Genomic DNA, 20129 nt, shown 5'->3' on the forward strand with positions numbered 1-20129 from the left:
TCTCTTGTCCACCCTCTCAGTTTCTGCTTGTTTGCACAGGTCTCCCCGCCAACACGCTTTCACCCTTCTCTCCCCACCCTTCTTGGTCAGTTGGTGCTTTCTTTGGCTGGGGTCATCCTCATCTCCTCTCACCTGAGACATCATTTCCACTGCTCACGACTCAGGACTCCTGCCCATCCTTACTCCAAAACCGTGAGCCTCTTCAACTGCCAAGAAAAGTAGCCTTTTCTTGCATGAGAGTTCTTTAAATTATTCATCCCTTCCACAAAGGCTTTGAGGAACACGCCTGCCTGTTGCTGAGGTAACTGCTGGCTGTGGACCTGTGCCCTTTCCTCCAAGACCCTGGAGGCTCTGAGGTCTCCAGGCAGAGGTCCTGGTCTCATCTGCTCATCTGGGGAAGCCAGGGCCTCATGGCTTCAGCGTCTGCTCTCCCTGGAGCTCCCTTTCCAAGGTGCTGTGAAGCCTGGGAGACTTTAATGGAAGTGTGTATTGTGCACAGCACCAGGTGCTTCACACAGTTTAGAAAAAGACACATAGGGATTACAAGCATTTTCCTAATTAAAACTTTTTTTTTTTCCTTTTCAGGGTCTAGGGATAGAGTAATTATGAGCAGTGGTCTAGGTTCAGTTTCAAGCTGGAAATAGCTAAAAAAATTCTTCTTTCTGAAATATTGAACATTGGATTTTTCAGTAATGGGTAATGTCTAAAATGTAAGTGAGCAGTCATGCAGGAAGAAAAAGCCTCTGAAGTCCTCATGCCTGGCTTTCCAGAGACTCTGCCTGACCACGTGGTGTGTTTCAGGTGAATAGGTGACTGCTCTGGGGGCCCGGAGTGACAGGCAGGCGACGGAGAGACTCAGCCCGCAGAGAGGTCTGACTCAAACGCACGCACACTCCAGAAGCAGGGAGATAGGACAACTTTGTCCTTTCCCTAAATCAACACTGTCCCCTGAGAAGGACCTCAGGGGATATTTGAGAGGGATAGACTGACCAGTAGGGAGCGCAGTATACAGGCTACCAGTGCCACAGGTGCAAAGTTCTCCACAGGGGAGTCTTAAGTGACTGAAAGTGATCCGGAAGTCTTCCAAGGAGGAGCTGGTGAACAGTCTTGTGAGGCAGGAGAAAATGGGTGTTGAAGACAAAGACATGATGGCAAGAGAATGTGGGGTAGTGCTTCTTATCGGTCAGCAGAGCTAAAGACATCCAGGTACCCGTGTAAAGGACGAGCTCCCAGGTCCTGCCCTGTAGGCTGAAGTCATCCCAGAAATCAAAAGTTCACTAAATCTCAGGATGCAGTGTTGAGAGGGCCCTCAACCTGCGTACATCACAGAAACCACGAAGGTCAGCTCCGGCTCACTTGGTTTAATCCAAATATTTGAGACAGAGCAAGATGTGTAAACTTGAATATCTCCAGGGTGTTGGCCATGAGGGAAATCGATGGACTAAAAGTCAAATAGAAAACAAGTTTCCAATTCCTAAGAGCAGCAACCAATGATCCCTGCCATTCTTGCCCAGCGGGTATATATACTCTGCTCACTGTGTTTTCTGTTTCCGATGGAAGGCTGAACTCCGGCTCCTCAAACTGCTAAATGGTAGATTAAAACGCAACAAGCATCAACTGATTCCAGGAGCTGGCAAGGTCAAAGGGGAAAATAAAATCTTCAGTATTTATACTTGAATGAGAGACTAAAACTGTATTTTGTCTAATAGAAAAAAAAATCTTTCTAGAAGAGAAAGGGTTTGAAGAAAAGAGGGTTTCAAGAAAATTCTGGTGGCTGTTGTAAACCCTTGGGACAGACCAGAGAAGGGGTTTTAGGGAGGAGGTTTCAGGAGGGCTTTCTACTTGTGCAGTGGGAAAAGAGTAAGAAGCAATTCAGGAAGCAGGAATTCTTAAGATCTGATTGGTTTTGGAAGGAAGAGGGGACAAGGAATCCTTGAGGTCCTTCTATGTCTAAATATATACTACCTCTAATCAACCTTTCTCTTTAAAATATATGTCTTGGCTTCATTCATTTCACAAAAATCCTAACAGGTTGTATTTGGATTAATGCCTACTTAGTAATTTAGAAAAAGTCACTTTTTTAGCAGAAGAAAAAGCAAAGACACAATATTTTATAGTATCTATAATAAATGCAAAGAAATCAATACAAACAAAACTTGGCTTTAGCAAACTGTACATTACATAAATATCTTTCTTTACTATAACATTCAACTTCTTTTTCACATAAAGCCTTCCGTAATTTTATTTATTACATCTAGTTTTTCTTTATATCTTTAAAAAAAGTGCCTTTTAGATTTACAGCTTGTGCTTCTAAGCGAAGGTTAGAACATCATGCCCCCCCCCAAAAAAAGTACAAAGAAAGTTGCTACATAAGCTCTTAAAAATTGTATGTTACAGGTTCTAAAATCTCTTCAGCACTGATTGGTTGGTAGATTGTATTATACTAGCATGGCGCTGGGGAGGGAGCAGTGCCATGGGAAGCCGCCCAGATGGTCCACTCAAGGCCTTGGCTATGTGTTGATGGGCCAAAGGCCCAGCATTCATAAATCCAGGGTCATTTTGGGTGTCCTTAATCCAGGGTCATTTTGGGTGTCCTTACCCAATGTTTTAGGCTCAGACCCCCAAAGACTTTGTTGGTTCTCTTCTCACATTGTTTTATCCACATCATGAACCATGACTTGTACTCCAGACACAGAGGAGTGAGAAAGCTGCCTCACCAAGGGCTTCTGCCAAGATTGAGGTCCTCTTCGATAGCCTGGGACTGTTTCTGAGCTTCTCCTCTTCATGCTGCCAGTGCTTTGGCAGGTGGCCTCTGCTTGGTTCAGAGTGGAGGAGGCCCATTGGTGTATCTGAGCATAGGGTGGAATGATCGGGCAAAATTGTTGGAAAGGGCACAACTGTAGTCTTCTTCTGACATTGGTATGAGGCAGACAAGCCCAAGGAGAAGCAACAGGAGAAGCTGAAGTGGGAGAGCTGCCCGGAGAACTCGGTATAGGAAGGCTCGGCCTGACCGAGCTGTTTGCAGCTCAGAAAGGGAGGAATCGGAGCCACCTTTTGTGGACCTGAGAAAAAAAGTGACAAAAATAACTCAAATACTTCAAATACTAGAGAGATGTTGCTTTCTGTTCTGTACCTTCCTGGAAGTCAAAGGGCTATGCAAAACACAACCCAACTCGGCAGTGGGCTTTCAGCCCTCTTCACGACCATGTCCCCCTTCCTCATCCCCACCAACCAAAGAAAGAGCTGTTGGAGACTGCACTGATAGAAAAACATACATCTGGCCAGTCAACCAAAGGTAAGTAATTGGGTTCAAATTCCACTCTTTCTCCACTTAATCTGTAAAACCTTTCCCATCAACAAAGGTAACTGTTCTGCACAGTTCACTAGCATGAATTAAGTAGATCCGGGCTAGTTAAAATGTAGTTTATTTTAAAGGTTATCAGGAACATGGTTAGGCAAAATGTGCTATCAGAATTCTACCAAGCATCCATCTAGCCATCTTGGATATGCCCAAATCCATGCAGCAAGGATTAGAACAGAACCAGTCATTTTGCACAGACCCATGAAAGCTTACTCCAGTTTAGAACCTACCCTGGCTTCATCTTGCACTGACCCAGCACCTGACCCTGACATTAGTGGGTTCTGAAGCTATATGAGCAAGAAACAGTGAAGGAGTCCATCTATAGAACAATGTCAGAGGATGAAGATGCTAGTGGTCCTGCCGCCAAATCTGTGGTTTGGGGACACTAACACTACTTGTCTGAAGAGAAAGATTGTTATTTTGAAGGCTCTTCCTCAACTCAAAATTCCAAGTTTTCCTATCTTACTTTCATTTTTTGTTTAAACTACATACTAGAGGCTAAAGAAAAATGTCAATATTTCTAAGAAAGAGGCTTGAGAAATACTGAAAATTGAAGTAGGTTCTGTGATGGGTGCTGTTGATTTCTTTTGGAAGCAGCCATTAGTGTTTTTTCAGTTTCTTTTTGATGCTAATAGAAAAGATGAAAACAGAAAGCTTACTCACAGTGGTAATATACCTGCATAACATTACATAAGTAAAAAGAATAGCTATACCAAGTAAACACATTCCTGTACACCTGGTATGAATTTCTTAAAGGTTTTAATGTCTTAATGTTACTAGGGGACAGGACCGTGAATGTGGGACATGGGAAAAATATGATCATATAAAATCTCTTCTGGTATCTGTCAGTTTGGCTCCTGAGAAAACTCTATAGTTTAATACCTTATTAGCTATTAATTTCTGAAGACAGATTACTCTAGTATCAATGGGGAAGAGGGATGCAGTGTATTGCCTGAGACAATATAATCCCTTTTAAAAGGGAAACAGAGGGACTGTTTAAACTCTTTTATTGAAACCATCAAGAAGCATGACCAACTAGTTCTCCAGAGTTCTCAGCCCTACACTACATGGTGTTTCTAGCAGAGTTCTTGGAGCGTAAAGAAAAAACAAGAATAAAATCACTGCCCTTAAATTAGAGCCACAGTGTTTTATCTGAGGTCCGCAACTGATTAATCTTCAACAGCTCTCTTTAATTCTACATGCCAACTTCTTTATTGACCTCTATCAATTAGGCTAGATACTCTCCTGACTTTTTGGTCTCACATTTTATGTGATTTCTGATTTAGAGTAATCGGTCCATATAGTCTCACAAGTGGGGTCACAAAGATTCAATCACCATCTAGTGGCCAAATTGCTTAACTGCCCCAGTGCTAAGCCCAGTGAGTTATTCCTAATGAGCTGAATGAGGAATACATATTTTGTGGAAATATAATGAATTATAAAAGCGATATACTGTACTTTGCTAATGGAAGGGGAAAATAGAAACTTCTCAAGCTATCTAATTATAAAATATTCATGGTGAGATGGGGCCTCAAAGAGATCTAATCCACCTCCTAATTTTGTAGCTAAGTAGCTAGGGACAGTTAACATTTATTCTTCAGATTGCTAGGCAACACTCTAAGCATTTGTCTTGGATTCTCTCACTTAATCCCCACGGCAGACCCCCGAGCTGTATGCTTATTAGCTTCATGTCACATAAGATGAAAAAGAGGCTCCGAGAATCAAGGAACTGGCTCAGGTTTCTATGCCTAGCAAATGGCAGAATTAAGATCACAGTCCAGGGAATTTAGCTGCAAAAATTTGGGATTTATGGATCGCTAAATAATTTGCCTCAAACCCCACAAATGAAGGGAGAATTCTATTTAGAACTGAGACCTCCAAACACCCTGCCTGTGCACAGTCCTCTTGACTTTCCCATGACCTGCTAGTTGGTGGTACAGATGCTATGTCATGCCAGTCATACTGACGCTATAGGTACTTTACATGTAGAAGCAAAGAAGAGAATAAGTGCATCCTTAAATATTGGAAGTGGTTTTCTTGTGTCTAAAATAAATGCCTCCAGGGATGGGGAGATAGCTCGGCAGTCTAAGTGCCTGCTTGGTAAGTGCAAGGACCCAGGTTCAATCCCTGGTACCACAGGCCCTGAAACCGGGAGTGGTGGCACATGCCTGTAATCCCAGAGCCGGGGAGGCTGAGACAAGAGAATCACTATGAGTGTGAGCTTCATAGTGAGACCCTGTACGAAAGAAATAAATAAAAGATTATTTTTTCTGATACCTGGGATTGATAAATAAAAGATTTTTTAAAAATTGTAAAAAAAATAAGAGCCTCCAGCCAGAGAGCCTTGCAGCATCACAGTGATCACCAAGTCACTGTATCAGACACAAAGACATCTTGTTTTCGGGTCATCGCACAACCATGGGAACCACATTAGTCTCTTTGGACTTCGGTTTTCTTATTTGCAAAGGAGGAGGGAGCCTTGAGGTCCTACAATCATTTTTGCTCTCACAGTTTCAGATATAATGATTGGCTTCAGTGAAATGAGAAGGGTGTGATAGGCTACCTACAAACTGTGGGCTGAGGTTTTCCTCAGTACATCCTTCGGTGGATGGGAAAATACACCGTGGTCAGCAGCACTCCCCACCTGGCTCTGGATGAGTTATTACAGAACGACAGAAGAGAGCGCCGCACTTCCTCATACTAAATATCTGACTCATTCTCGTTGGGAGACATCGGAAGACTTTGGTGATGGGAAGATGTACACATATCAATGACAATGTAATCCAAGAGGGCCAAATCACCCCCCTTTGTCAATTATTAACCTCTCTGAGAAATTAGGTCAAAGATCACGATCAAAACCAAAGCTGCACACTGTCTAGTTCTTTTCTGAGAAGAATTAGAAAGGTCACCGTTTTTTTTTTTTTTTTTTTGGAAGAGGGATTCACATGCTACAGAGCCTTTGGAAGGACATGGCACATTTAACAGCATCAGAGCATTGTTTTAAAATTTAATTGGTGCATGGTTTCGACTGCTAAAGAATGCCAATCTAGGAAGAAGTAATAGGCTGAGATAGGGACTGAGAACACACGGTATTCAGCGACTATTCGTGCAGTTGACTGCTCCTGAAAATGTCCAGTCCGTCTACTGAAATAAACACTCGCCCATTGGAGTAAGAGCTAGAGTTTCCACATGCCCACATTTGCCTCTTCTTCGGGGTGACTCTGTTCAAGGAAGTTAATGATCTCAGAGTGAAATGGTACTTTTAATATTTATCTGTTAAATTAAAGTCACCTGTTTCAAGGGTCTTGGGAAATTCAACAAGGGAAAAAACAAAAGCAATGTGTTGACTACCTCCTGGTCATTCTCCACTGGCCAAAGTACACACCACTTCAGAATGGGTGCCATTTCTCAAAGAACGTCATCAGTGGAGACATCTTAAGTATCCAGAAAAACACAAACAAATATTTCCTCATTTTTCTCATTCCTCTAACTTTTTAAAATATCTAGGCAAATAATTGCCCAGATTTGTTGCCCAGGTGTGCCTGTACCAAATTGTAAACCCATGGTGTAGTTGTAACAACACACCATGCAAAAGAAACACACATGGCAAAGACGTGGGAGAAATCTGAAATACACACAGCATGACTCACTTTGAAATGCTACATATTCAAGGAATATAAGTGAATTTTGTGCATACATCATTTAAAGCCAAACTTGCAAATCAGTTGGCTACTTATTAGTCAACACTGGCAGTACAGTTGCAGCACTGTTCAAAAATGTATGGTTCAAAAACAATTCAGGGTGCCCAAGATCTTGTTGCCAACTCTCATGGTCTTTGAAAGGCCAGTGTTCCCTGGGTATATGGCTCGGAAGTTTCTAGAATCATTTAGGACTCAAGTCTTCTCTTTTTCCAAATCAGACATATTGGCTGGCACTACACTGCCTCAGGCAGCCTGTTATTTGAGCTCTACTGCCCAAATACAGCTCAAAGTAGTTAACAAGGCAGGACACAACAGAAATCTTGCCTTTAATTTCCAACATACTTTTCTATAAACTGAGGACTATAGCCAGATTAGAGGAGGGTAAATGAGGTAACATATGCACAGTGCTTTGCATGGGACTTGGAACATATTAAGCAGTAAATAAATGTCAGTGACTTGTCATTATTAGCTGTATGATTATACTAGAGGTGTGCTGACTTCTATCCCCAGGGGTTAGCTAGTTGCAGCCTCTTTTGACAGAGAAGTGTTCCTTCTTTTGACAGAGAAGCATTTTCAACGATGTGGCAAATTTCCTAAACTGCCTGACTTAATTCCCCAGGAACACTGGGAAGGCCTTCCTCGAAACAGCAGACCCATGCAAGCCTCACCCACTGCCACTCCCAGAGCAGGTGGGCAGCTTGCCTTTCAGGGGAAACTGCTCTGTGCTCTGGCTCTCTGAATTCTTGGAATAAGTAGATCCCTAGGAAGAGTATGACACAAAAGATTTGAAAACAAATTCCACAAGACACTCAATAGCATTTACAGGAGTCTTTAGCATGTATGCAAAAAACCCGTTGACTGCTTAAATATATCTGACTACTTCAAATGGATTTTAAGATGAGGCCTTTGCTCCCTTCTTCAGTGTCTCAGCCAGATGTTTCGGCCCTGCTCACTCCATCTTAGTTCTCTGTGAGAAGCTGCCGAGGGCTAACAGTGCCCATGGCAATTCTGCATTTTTACAGGGCTCAGCTTTAGAATGAAGTTATCCTTCACTCTACCCACACCACAGAGCAATTATTCCTTTGTCTTGTTGCACATTGGACTGAATCTTCCCATTTGTCAATGTGAAGTCATTTACAGTAAAGTTTTAAGAACTCTTGATGGCAGGATTGGACAATTCTAAGTCAAATGTAGGGAAAAAAAAAAAAAGAACCGCAAGGACTGCTTTGAAAACACACTTCTAAAATAGGTCTAAGCACAAAAAACAAATAATATGAATTATCATGCATGTTTGTGTAGATTTTTCTCGGCTTCTTATAATTTTAGGAAGTTGTGGGAAGCACCTTGTAATTGAGTTAAGGAGTCTCTGGGCTCTGATACATTAGAAATCTTTTTTTAAAAAGAAAGTAGATTATATTAATTTAGTAGGGCTCAGGCTTAAATATAATAAATGTTCATTAACTTCTGTCCTCAATCTATATGTAATTTTATAATTAAATAATGGCATAGAATTTCTACCATCAACTCAGACTGAAATATGGAATAGGATAGTTTATCACTAATATCTGACTTCAAACAACAGGAAATATGTAAGTAAGCTCTCCCTTGAGCCAGTACCGAATGCTTTCCAACTCAGCCCTCTTACCTTTCTCAGAAAAAAAATTCTGTGTCTACAATGTTCTCATCACTGATGTCTGAGGGTAAAATTCTCAATTCCTGTGCTTTTGCAGTTACCTTTCAGAGTCACTGGACCAGTGCAAGATCAAACACAAGCTGCCTCGTCACAATGAAAAGGGACATGGCAACAGCTTGGATACTGACTGAAGTTCATTCTGCCCCCCACCCCCAGGAGCTTTGGCATTTTATTGCTAGAGTTGAGCACACCCAGCCCCAGGTACCAAGGAGGTATGAGGTCTAAGAATATTCGAACGCCTGCTTATCAAAGTGTTTGATGAAGTTTGCCATTCAGGTAAAGACTGCTTATATTCTGTCTTCTCCGGAGTAGAGAAATGAGCATTGCGCTAAACACTCAGAAAGATATTAGTCAATAGTGCTGGACAGAGCAGAGCTGAAAGATGCCTTACAGAAGTCACAGTGACAATGTGGCTGGCCCAGCTGCAAAGCCTGTTAGGATGCACGTGGAAGCATTTGCTACTCAAGTAAAGGCTGCCTTTAAGGTTTTCAAAGATCAGATAATTGAGGAAGCAGATAGATGTAATCTCTGGGAACTGAGAGGTCATGGCTACTGGTGTTGTCTAAGAGCATTCAGCTTATCCTCATTACCAACATTTACATGAACCAAAGACTTGTTCTCTGGTTTCCTCATAGAATCCTAGGGAGAGAGTCTTTATCTCTACTCTGGGCACACCAGCAATTTGGGGGCTAAAAGTGGAATTATACAACACAGTGACTTGCCCATTGTGGCCAGTTATCTTGTGTGTGTGTGTGTGTGTGTGTGTGTGTGTGTGTGTGTGTGTGTGTGAGCTAGGATTTGAACCCAGGGCATTGCACAAGAGCTCTACCATTGAGCCACATCCACAGCCCTCAGCTGTCTTTTCTTGTACAGGTTAAGAAGAGTACAGAGCAAACACAGATGTCCATCATTATCTTCCAGAGTCCCTGGAAGTTTTCCTTCAGTATTTTATTAATTATATTTTGTTATGGACAGAAAAAGCTTATAAAATTATCTTCAAAGCAAAAGGAAAGAAAAAAAAAATACCCCATAATAAATGGAGGCTTAAAATCAGAAAGCATATCAAAATATGTTCTGCATTACTTCAGCTGAGGGGGAATTACTCAATAGAATAGTCAGTCCCTTTTGCACACAGCTGGGAAACTAAAACCATTACTCAGGGTTGTTTACAGTTCTCCGTTTCCTCCTCCCCGCCCTCCTTCCAGGAATTTAGAGCCCTGCTCAGCAGTGGTAAGTTTCCAGAGAGTCAGATATTTTCACAGTGAACTGCTTGGGCTTGGAATGAAAAACCAGCTTCAAGGGCAGTAGTTTTCACTTGAAAATAAAACTTTTCTGGGGGAAACATGAAGCGGTTAGTGGGAGGGCAGAGGCGCACAGACACCACACCAGCAACAGAGAAGGCAAAGCACTGCTAGCTGCGAAACTGAGGGGTCTTGGAGGCAAGGTGTGCAGCACAGATGTGTGCAGCGGGGCGCAGGTCCTGCGGAGGCCACTGGCAGGGCATGGACTGCTCTGGGTCCGGAGAGAGAGAGCTTGCCCAGTGTGAGGAAGGTGAGTGAGTGGCTGAGTGTGCAGGCTGGAAAGGAGTTTCAGGGCAAGCAGGAGGGGGGCGGTGCTTACTGAATTTTAAATGAAGAACAACCAATTAGGACATGGCATTCTGAGAATCCAAAACCCACAATCTGGATAAAACAGGAAGATAAAATAAAAATCTGGGGGTGTTAGTAACATTTTATGCAGATTTGTGGGTTCTGTGAGTGGTAAAGTAATTCATTGATCGATTACCTGTCTCATTGTAAAATCTAGAAAGAAAGAGGATGATAAAACTCTGCCATGAATCAGATGGTGGTTGTGCCACCGGCTGTATCAAATCCTTCCAGGCACACAGCGACCTTCAGTGAAAATGACTGAAAGAGCTACGTGCGGTTAAACAAAATTTTGGTGTGGTCCAAACATTTTATGCTCTGAGATTTGTTTATGCCTTCCATTCAGAAACATCTTTTCCAATTGACTACAAAAAAAAAAAATGTGGGTTGTAATGAGTAATTTCATGATGACCCTAAGGCAGACCAGATGCTGGCCTACCTAAATCATGGACAATTTTCATCATCCTCTTGGGGTTCTAGAATAGTGTGGAAACCAGGAGAACAAGGTACCTGCTATTTGGACTGCTGACAGAGGGTCCAGGCTGTAAGACACTACATTTGCCTCGTGGCTGTTTGCAATGAACAGGGGTAAAGAAAGAAGAATGTTCAGTCCAGGCAAATAAAGACAAGCTACTGATGAAAATTAAACTAAAAGTGTAGCAAAGGCAAAACAAATCAAATGAAATGATCAGTATCCACAAATCAAAGAAACTGGCTTTTCTTTTGCTGGAGAAGTAAAATAAAATTACATCTACATTATTAAAAACTAAATAATCAAAATGTAATTCTGGAGCCCGTGCACCAGTGGGTGTAGTTTGCCCACTTTTCACAGCACTATGCTATGCAAAGCAGCTCTGTGTATTTACTGTTACTATAGAATTTACCTTACCCACTTATTTTTGCACATTTTAGAACACGAAAGCAATATTAATTTTATTTTTTTGATCGAATCAAGCTTGTTATTTTCCAGGAAGAAGCCCAACAACTACATATTCTGGTCATATAATGTTAAAATTTAAATAGAAAAGCCAGTATTCCTTCACATTCTTAAACTAGGATCTATAGGAAACTAGCGAATGCAGTAAAAAACAATCCTAAAAAGAATAATACATTTGTCAGTGTAGAACATAAGTATATGTAACAAAAATGTACAAATGAAATCAATACTTCTACAAACTAAAGAGAAACAATGAATAAAATCATAAAGCCAGACTAAAAAATAAAAACAAAACGAAACAAAACAAAAACCAAGCTTATAGTTACACAGAGAAATCAAGGTATAGAGGGTAGCAGGGCCAAGTTTGTCTTTGTATCCTCACTGTGTGGCCAGCAGGCAGCCCTGTCACCAGCCTCATGGTCCAGGTGGCTCAGCTTGAGTTGTTGCCACTTTAGGGCCCCCAACCTTCAAGACCACTACTCAGAATGCTCTCTGCTTGAGGGTCAACAGCACCTCCTCTTGTCTTATCAAATTCAGTGGATTTGTAGGACGTTCAGTCTGTCCTCTGCCCAGGCACTTCTGGATGTGGTAGCCCATCTTTGTTAGGTGGACGTGGTAGTGGCAGTTGAAGGAAGAAACCACCAAAGGGACACATGAGCAGCATTTTTGACATGGCCATGTGAGCAAGGCAAGTAATTTTTCTTCCCACATACCAGCCACACACTGAGCCCTGTTTTGTTTTTTTTTAAAAAAAAAAACAAACAAACAAACAGAATTGCTCTTGTCCATTCCTGAGTGCATGCTGGAAGGGCACATGGTAGGGGGCCGAGGGAGAGTGCTACAGTGGTGACAGCCCTTTCCTGCCTGGGAACACCTGTTCTGAACCTGTAGACTCCGTGGTAGACACAAATACTGTCATTCCTTAGTGTTTGCGCCCATGGGTTTCCTGAAAATGACCAGTGCAAAGTTACCGGTTTCTGTTTGTTTGGGGTGCTTCTTCCTGACGTAGGACTCACAGATCCCGAAGTATCCAGCTCATCGGCAGAAGACCAGGAAGACAAATCCTACCGAGGAAAAGAGATTCTTCTACCAACACCGTGTCCCAGAGCTGTGGGAGGTCCACATGCACAAGGTATTTCCCACCCCACCCCAGCTTCTGTCCATCCCCACCATACGAGTGAGATCATTGGCTAAAATGGAATCAGACAGCTGTGAGAACAGCAGCTAATGCTCGTAGTGAGTTGGGATTTCCGGGCTGTGAGTTTGGTCCTTGTGGAAAATAGTTACAGATTTTTTTTCTTACGCCTTTCTTATTTTTTGGTGACAAGAATGCGAATGGTATGAGAATGGGAGGTAATGAGAGCTGTCTTACAGCTGTAGGTCTCCAAGGTAATAGATAAACCAATTTGTCTAAGTTGGAAACAAATGATGGCCATTCAGCAGCCTAGCTTGTAGAATCAGAGAAGCTGTGTTATTTCTGGTACTGCTGCTGCTCAGAGTCAATGGCTCCATCACATGCTCACGGAGGACAAAGCACTGTGTGTTCCTGATGGATTTCACAATGGAATGTCTGAAATCTTAGTGAGCATTGCTGGGTATGCAAATCACCAACGCAATCATAATATGATCTAGTTAAGAAAAAATATGGAAAACAAAAGAGCAAAGGACTATTTTCTATGGAGTAATTACTATAGAGTACACATAAGGCAAATGCATGCCTCGCATGCTTGGAATACAGAAACTCATCCATAATGTTTTGTTCACTCCAAGGTGGCTGTGTAACTGAAAGTGTGTGAGTTCTTAAAGCAACAGGGTGAAATAAAATGACAGCGCAGTGATAGTAATAGAGCTGGCAGCAACAATTACAAGAGGTCTTTTGAATTTAATAGACTCCAAAGCAGTGTCCTGTTATAGTGGTTTATGGTTCTGCTGTTGTTATTCTGAGAGAGCAGTTAGAGGAAAAGTGATGAGGAGTGGACACTCTATTCTGACAAGTGCTGCATTCAAAGGCTTTGGAGAAGCGGTGTTTCCCACTCGTGTAAGAAATGCAACACCGTGATGTTGGTGAGGACTTACCTGTTGACTGCTCGACACGTCCAGTAACTTCTCCAGATCCTTGATATGCCGACTGACCTCCTTCAAGAGAAGTTTGAGCCGGTTTCCAATGACATGAACTTTTTCTTTGGCTTCTAAACAGTCAGTGCCTTCAGCATTGACCAAGAGTTGGCAAGACATGTCTTGCAGCGAGGTCACTTTGAGTTGGGACTCCAACAGCTCACGCCTTATTTGCTATGTACATAAGAGGAAAATTTTTTTCTAAGAAGTTCTGATGGATCACATTTCCAAAGTGGGGAATTACGGCTGAGCATCAGAATGTGGTGTGTACACGCCAACAGATGCTGCAGCCAGGGTGCAGGCATTGGGGGTGTGTTCTTACCCAGGCTCAGTCAGAAAAGAAAAACAAACACAAACCAAAAAACCTCTGTAGGACCTCCGAACTTCTCTGATCTCAGTTTTCTCGTTGGATGCCCGGTTCGTAGTACCTTCAGCTTTACTGTCGCTAGTGATAGTACATGTGAAGGTGTACTTAAAATTCAAAATGTGAAGATGGTGCAAATGAGACACGAGATTATCTTTTAAATAGAAAAATAAAACGTCTAAATACAGCAAAACTTGGGTATGTCCAGGTGTTCTCTGATACCTACTCAGAATTTTAATAAAGATATAGGGTGAAATTTGAGTAAAAATATAGTTGCATCGCTATTTCCTCTTGGCTTGCAAGACACTTAGAGCACTGAATTAAAAGCAGCCAAATTCTAACTGACTTACTTACCAAGATTTCAAGCCAACTCACTAACCAAGTTTAGGTCAGTGACTTTAAATGTTAAAACATAACATTTTAAAAATACTGAAAGCTGCAGAATTGAAAGTACTTTCTCCTAATGGAACTCAAATATGCTTCTTTATCATCTGTAACAATTGAATATACTAAATTTTATATTAGCTAAGATCCTTTTTAAATTTTTTTTTAAATTTAAATTTTAATTTTTTTATTGTTTTTTGGTGGAACCGGGGATTGAACTCAGGTCTCGCACTTGCCAGGGAATCGCTTATTCTACGGAGTCATCTCCCTGCCCCTTTTAACTAAGATCCTTGTATGAAAACCTAAGCAGTAAATTTCCATTTGAATGTAGTCTTAAGTTTATTGCTTCTTTCTTTCTGTTCTTTCCTCATTTTTTGGTACTGGAGTAGCCAGCTCTTTTTGATTTTTATTTATTTATTTAATTTTAAGACAGGGACTCCCTAAGTCACTAAGTTGCTGAGGCTGGGCTTGAACTTGTGATCCTCTTGCCTCCATCTCCCAATGTGCTGCGATTACAGATGTGAAACTATGCTTGGCAGTTTCTTGTTTATTGTTGCTTGAGAACTGTTAGGTTTTGATGTTTTCAAGTAATGAAGATAGGCTAACTTACTGCACTTCCTCTTCTTGCAAAGGTTAGTGTTTCAGATGTTATACCTAATGCTTCTAACAAAAACTTAATTGTCTCTATTACCTACCAAACACTATGCTTAGAGACACAGATATAACATATAAAGTTTAAATCAAAAATAAGTACATTTTAAAATTAAAAATAAGTACCTTTTAAAAAAGCTGCCTTACCGAACACAAGCTAATTGAGACTAAGGACATCTAACATTAGTACAACTAAGCAATGGCTGTGTGCAACTTATTTCACAATGACTAAAAACTAAGAATTAAGTTAGCGACGTAGGTCTTAGGTCAGGGTGTAAATTACCAGCATCACTTAGAGGCAAGGCAGCCTAAGTGAATCCATGCACCCCTCGGACAGTGGCTGTGGACCATCCACCTTCTTACCCTCAGCTGCTTGTGCTGATCCTGGAGTATCTCGGCATCAAGGTGAGAATCAATAGGGATGATTTCATTTTTTCTCCTGTCAATATTCTCCAGCATGAGCAGTAAACCATGGCTCATTTCATGGAAATCCTACAAAAACACATAAAATGTAAAGTAACCATGGAGAATGCATTTTCCAGAATAGATTTCCATTCTTTTTAGTTGCTGCCACTGGCAGATATATGTTGGCATTAAGATCAGACATGTGACTCCATTCTCAGGAAGTTTCTAGTGCTGCTATTGGTATCTGACCAAGAGCTTATCTTCTTACTCCAGACATCTTATTGATTATTTGGGGGGAGAAATGTAGACATAAAGTTGGCATCAAAATGCTCAATTTTCAAAACAGACAGGTAGCACTGAGTGTCTGGAAGGAATTCACTCTGCTTTTGTCTTTTCTCTATGTGTCCAAATTTTCCCATCCTCTAAGGCCTGAGTCCAGCCTTCCATCTCTTCATTCACACACTTGTTCATTCATTTAACACGGATGACAGGTGATCAAACATGGTAAATGTGTAAATAAAAAAAATATGGGAAAAGATACATTGTCACTAATCTCCCTCAAAATATTCTCTTGTACTTCACATGTACTTATTCCCATTGTCCTTGCCACTGTCTGCCACATTTCTGGAAGTCCTCTTTGGTGAGTGTCTTTAGTCGTGTTGTCCTGACTGCAGTGATGTTCTGAATCAATTCAAAGCATTTACCTTTCATAATCATCTTGACTTTAGGGAAAAGCCAGAAGTCTCATGGCACCAGGTTCAGTAAATAAGGTGAATGAAAACACACTGTGATGTTTTTCTTTGACAGAAATCACTGCAAGTAGTCAGAATCGATTCAGGACAGAGGTGGGCATGGCAGCACAGCTGTCTACACTCACACAGAGGAACTTCCCAGAAGTACATCAGAAACTGCCAAGGATGATGGGATGTGTCGGAAGTAAGGAGTAGGAGAGGGAGTGATGGAAGTATGCCTTTACTATAATATGCTCAAATATTATGCATCACATTTTTAATCACACTTTGTAGTTGCTGAAGGTTGCCGTGGGCAAGGCATTGTGGTCGGAGTGGATACAGTGGGAAATAGCTGCATAAGTACCCACTTTTAAATCATTCATTATCCCACTGAGGATAGAAAATGTCTCAGACTCCTGGCTCTGTGTGATCTGGCTCCAGATGCTTCCCAGGCCTCGTCACCTCCTGCCTCACTGACTACACCCTGATCTGACTGGCTTCTTTTCTGTCCTAAAGGTGCTGCCTTGTTTTCTGTTTCTGACACACCCCATTCTTTGTAGCTCTCTTGTGGCGACGTCCTTCCGTGGCAGCTCAGAGATGCATGGAGCTTTCCTGGCCAATCTGTCAAGGTAGCGTTCTCAACTACTAGTGGTGACCTGTCTGTAGGTATCTTGACTATTTCAGTTTTGTTTTGTCTATTTGGCGCATGGTGGAAACAGCAAGTAATTGTGGAAGGAACGGATAGATAAAAATGTGTAGTGCTTACTTTGATGTTCAAGAAATATCTATTTGCTCTATAAATGCATGTTGAAAGAAAGAGTGAATGAATGAATGAGTCAAAGAAGGAAGAGCAGAGATGAGACAAGTGTGGGGAGTGTTTTTTTTTTTTTTTAACTGGACAATGAGATCATTGTGAATCTCACTCAAATATTCTTTGGGGAAAGCAACTGTATCCTTCAACAGTGGTAGCGTTTGGCTCTAAGGAACCACCTGTTCAAAGCCTCTCTGACCTGGCACTGCATGAGAGCATCCTGTAGCAGACCCCGCCAGTCCTCCAGCAAAGAGCACACCCGATCCCAGCGCCCATTCATCTGGGATAAGCGATCCTGCAGGTCCCGGCTCTCCTTACTATCAGCCTGAGTGAACTCAGGGCTGCAGAGGTTGATGGAGAGGATGATGGCTTTGCGGTGGTCCACTGCTCTCTGGAGCTCCTAAAAGGGAAAGGGGAACACTTTACCAAATATGTTAATGAGAAAATATTTGTTTAGAAAATAGTTTAAGATCCTTGAGAGTGTTCCATTCAACTGAAAAATCCTACTTCAAACTTGCCTTAGTAGGGTGGCCACGCAAGATTGTGGGTGTACCCCTCTGACCCTGATACAGGGTGACCAGGCAAGAGATTGAAGGTATACCCCCTGACACCAATGCTGTGAGAAGAAGAAATTGGTTTGGTGACATTGACAGCAGGGATGCATCTTTGGAAAATACAGCGTGGGATCAAAAAGTTCAAATGCAATGATGTGGAACACAACTGCATTACTACAGGTGCATAAATAAATCCACATTTTTCAAGAACACATGAAAACTATTAAATATTTCAGGACAGTTGGCCTGACTTTGAGGGAAAGGAATTAAAAATCTAGGAAGGGAAGAATGAATATGGTAAAAATAAATAAAGCAGGAAGCAGGATGAGAAGTACGGCGCCCCTGTTTACCTCAGCCCCTTGCACGATTGTTCAATCACAATGCAATACAAATCTGGTTCCAACAGTTTTGAGCAATGGAATACCTGCTTTTCTTCTTCTCCTGTAATCACGCTCATTCATAGACCAGTGGTATGTCAGGCCATGTGCCTGAGTAAGAAGTGGTGAATTTAAGATGGGAGATTTCAGGCCCGGAGCTCCAGTGCTCTTAATCTGTGGCACAGAGACCTACAGGCCAAGGGCGCTGGCTAGTCACAGGCCACACTCTCGTGTGGGGAAGAGAATGAGCTGAGCATTTCATGAGGTATTCGGCGTAGTGGAGTCACAAGCAAGGTGGGAGACTGATTTTTGGTTTTGTGCATTTCCAAGATGTCCATGACTTATTCTTAAAAATGCAAGCACATACTCATGTATTCCTTGATGGGCGGTAATATTTAAATATCCATGGATCAAAGCAGAGTAAGCAGTTGTGGAAACCACATTTACCTAAGCTGTATTTTCTTATAATTTCTTCCTACTTTTCTTATGTTCCCAACTTGAATTCATTGTTCACCAATCAATGAGTTCTCAGACTGCTGCGCTACAGATTCAACCACAGATGCAGTGGGAGGTCAAGAAACACTGAAGAAAGGACTTGGACATTGCACATGCTCGTTCTCAGAGATCCCAGACAGGAAGCGCCAAGAGCGGGGCGGAGGAGGGCGGCTCTTCCCTACCACGCAGGCTGCCCTCCGAGGTCTTCCGTCGCTGTCCTCATCCTGCTGAGCCCTCAGATTGTGCCATGTACTTACATCAGCACCTTTTCAGGAAATTTGTTTATAAAGCAAGGCTGTCTAGCTAGTCGAGGGGCTTTTCAGAAAACTTCATTTTATTATGTAAATTCTGTAAACTGTAGCTCCCTTCCAGTTCTTTGTCCAACAATTCATGGGGCTGGTAGAGAGACTTTTCTAAAGGATATGACTGTGGAAATATCCGTGGGAAAGCCTGATTTCTCTCTCTGAGAAGTTAAAGCAAAACAATCCTCCAAAGGCAAGCCACAAAAACATCATCTCAAAATAAATAGCATGTACTAAAGTCTCAGAAACACAGGAGCAGCACATGTAGTTCTGAGTCCAGATGGGGTAGCTACACCCTGAGGAGGGGCACGTTGAGCACATTTTGATGTTCTTCAAACAAAACCCAGGAGCTATAGCACAATCAATAGAAACTGAGCTCTGAGTCCATGGGTACTTACCAGTTTCCATTTAGGAGTGCAATCCAATAGCTGGTGGGGATTAAGATCCAGGGCTGGAGTGAAGGGAAGCTATACTATATCCAGCCAGGCCAAGATCAAAGGTGAAGGGCAAGTGTGCTTCATGAATAGCCAGTGGTCCTGTTTTACTTGATCTATTACAGTAAAACTACTTCTGTCAGTGCTATGATCAACTTTGGAACTTGTGCTGATATGAGAAAATCATGATACCACCAGGTTTCCTATGAATTCACACAGATACAGTATTTCAAAGGATTTCTTCCTAGTTTTAACAAAGATGTGCAACACTCTGCTCACACTTATATTTACCTTACAAAGAGGCTGACTGACTCACAGAGGTGTCTGGCCTTTTCATGAAAGAAACTGACCATTTCGTAAAACACCAACTTGCTCAACTATGAGTGATTCTTTACATGGTGGAGAGCTCTACAACACAGTCTACTTTCTTTCCTTCTAACCCACATGGGGACATGCTTGGATTTTGGATGGAGGTGGAAGAGGTGCATTTTTGTTCAGTTTTATTGGACACCTTCCCTGCTGCTGTGTGAGGGGAAAACACCTCAAGTTGGAATTCTCTGAATGAATGTGTGTGGTGGGAAAAGGCCTTGGGCATCTACCTTGAGCTTTTTGATCTGAAGCTCAATGGTCTGGATGTCGGTGCTGAGTTCTAGGTGTTGCAGTTGTTCCAGTTCCTCCTCTGTCTCCCCTAGCCAGGCCCAGATGTTTTTCAGGTCTGAGTTGAACTGCTGCCATTTCTGGAGGTTCTGCTTCATCCTCAACTCCTTGCTCAGGGCCTGGGCCTGCAGGAGCTCCCATCGGTCAATCACACCTAGAGGGACAGGCATGGGAGAGTAAGGAGTTAAAAGAGTGACAGAGCCTGGGGTGGTGGTGAGCACCCAGAATCCCAGCACTGAGGGAGGCTGAGGCAGGAGCAGAGCAAGTTTGAATCTTACCTGGGCAGCTTAAGTGAGACCTTGTCTCAAAATAAAAATGAATTAAAAAATAAAAACGAAAACAAAAGAGGTTAGGGATATAGCTCAGTACAAAGGCTTTGGGCTCAGCCCCAAAGAATGGGGGGGAAAGATACAGAATGGACAGTAACCCACTGGACATTATTTCTGTTGTGTGTAAATGACAGTTAAATGAGTGCAGACGCTGTGTTTTTCTCTTGAGAATTGAGTTTAAA

At 42.1% G+C, this 20129-nt stretch overlaps 1 protein-coding gene across 1 annotated transcript in view; it reads right to left on the reverse strand.

The window, feature by feature from the left end:
* Positions 1–2130: 2130 nt before the first annotated feature.
* Syne1 (spectrin repeat containing nuclear envelope protein 1) overlaps positions 2131–20129 on the reverse strand; it is a 564055-nt gene continuing 546056 nt past the window's right edge. The window contains 7 exon segments of the mRNA XM_023706255.1: positions 2131–3062; positions 10912–10970; positions 12310–12402; positions 13415–13627; positions 15216–15344; positions 16999–17199; positions 19561–19772. Coding sequence (XP_023562023.1) covers positions 2822–3062; positions 10912–10970; positions 12310–12402; positions 13415–13627; positions 15216–15344; positions 16999–17199; positions 19561–19772 — 1148 coding nt within the window. The 3' untranslated portion in view covers positions 2131–2821.

The sequence above is a fragment of the Octodon degus genome, unplaced genomic scaffold (assembly GCF_000260255.1).
Source record: "Octodon degus isolate 3935 unplaced genomic scaffold, OctDeg1.0 scaffold00246, whole genome shotgun sequence".
Classification (NCBI taxonomy): domain Eukaryota; kingdom Metazoa; phylum Chordata; class Mammalia; order Rodentia; family Octodontidae; genus Octodon; species Octodon degus.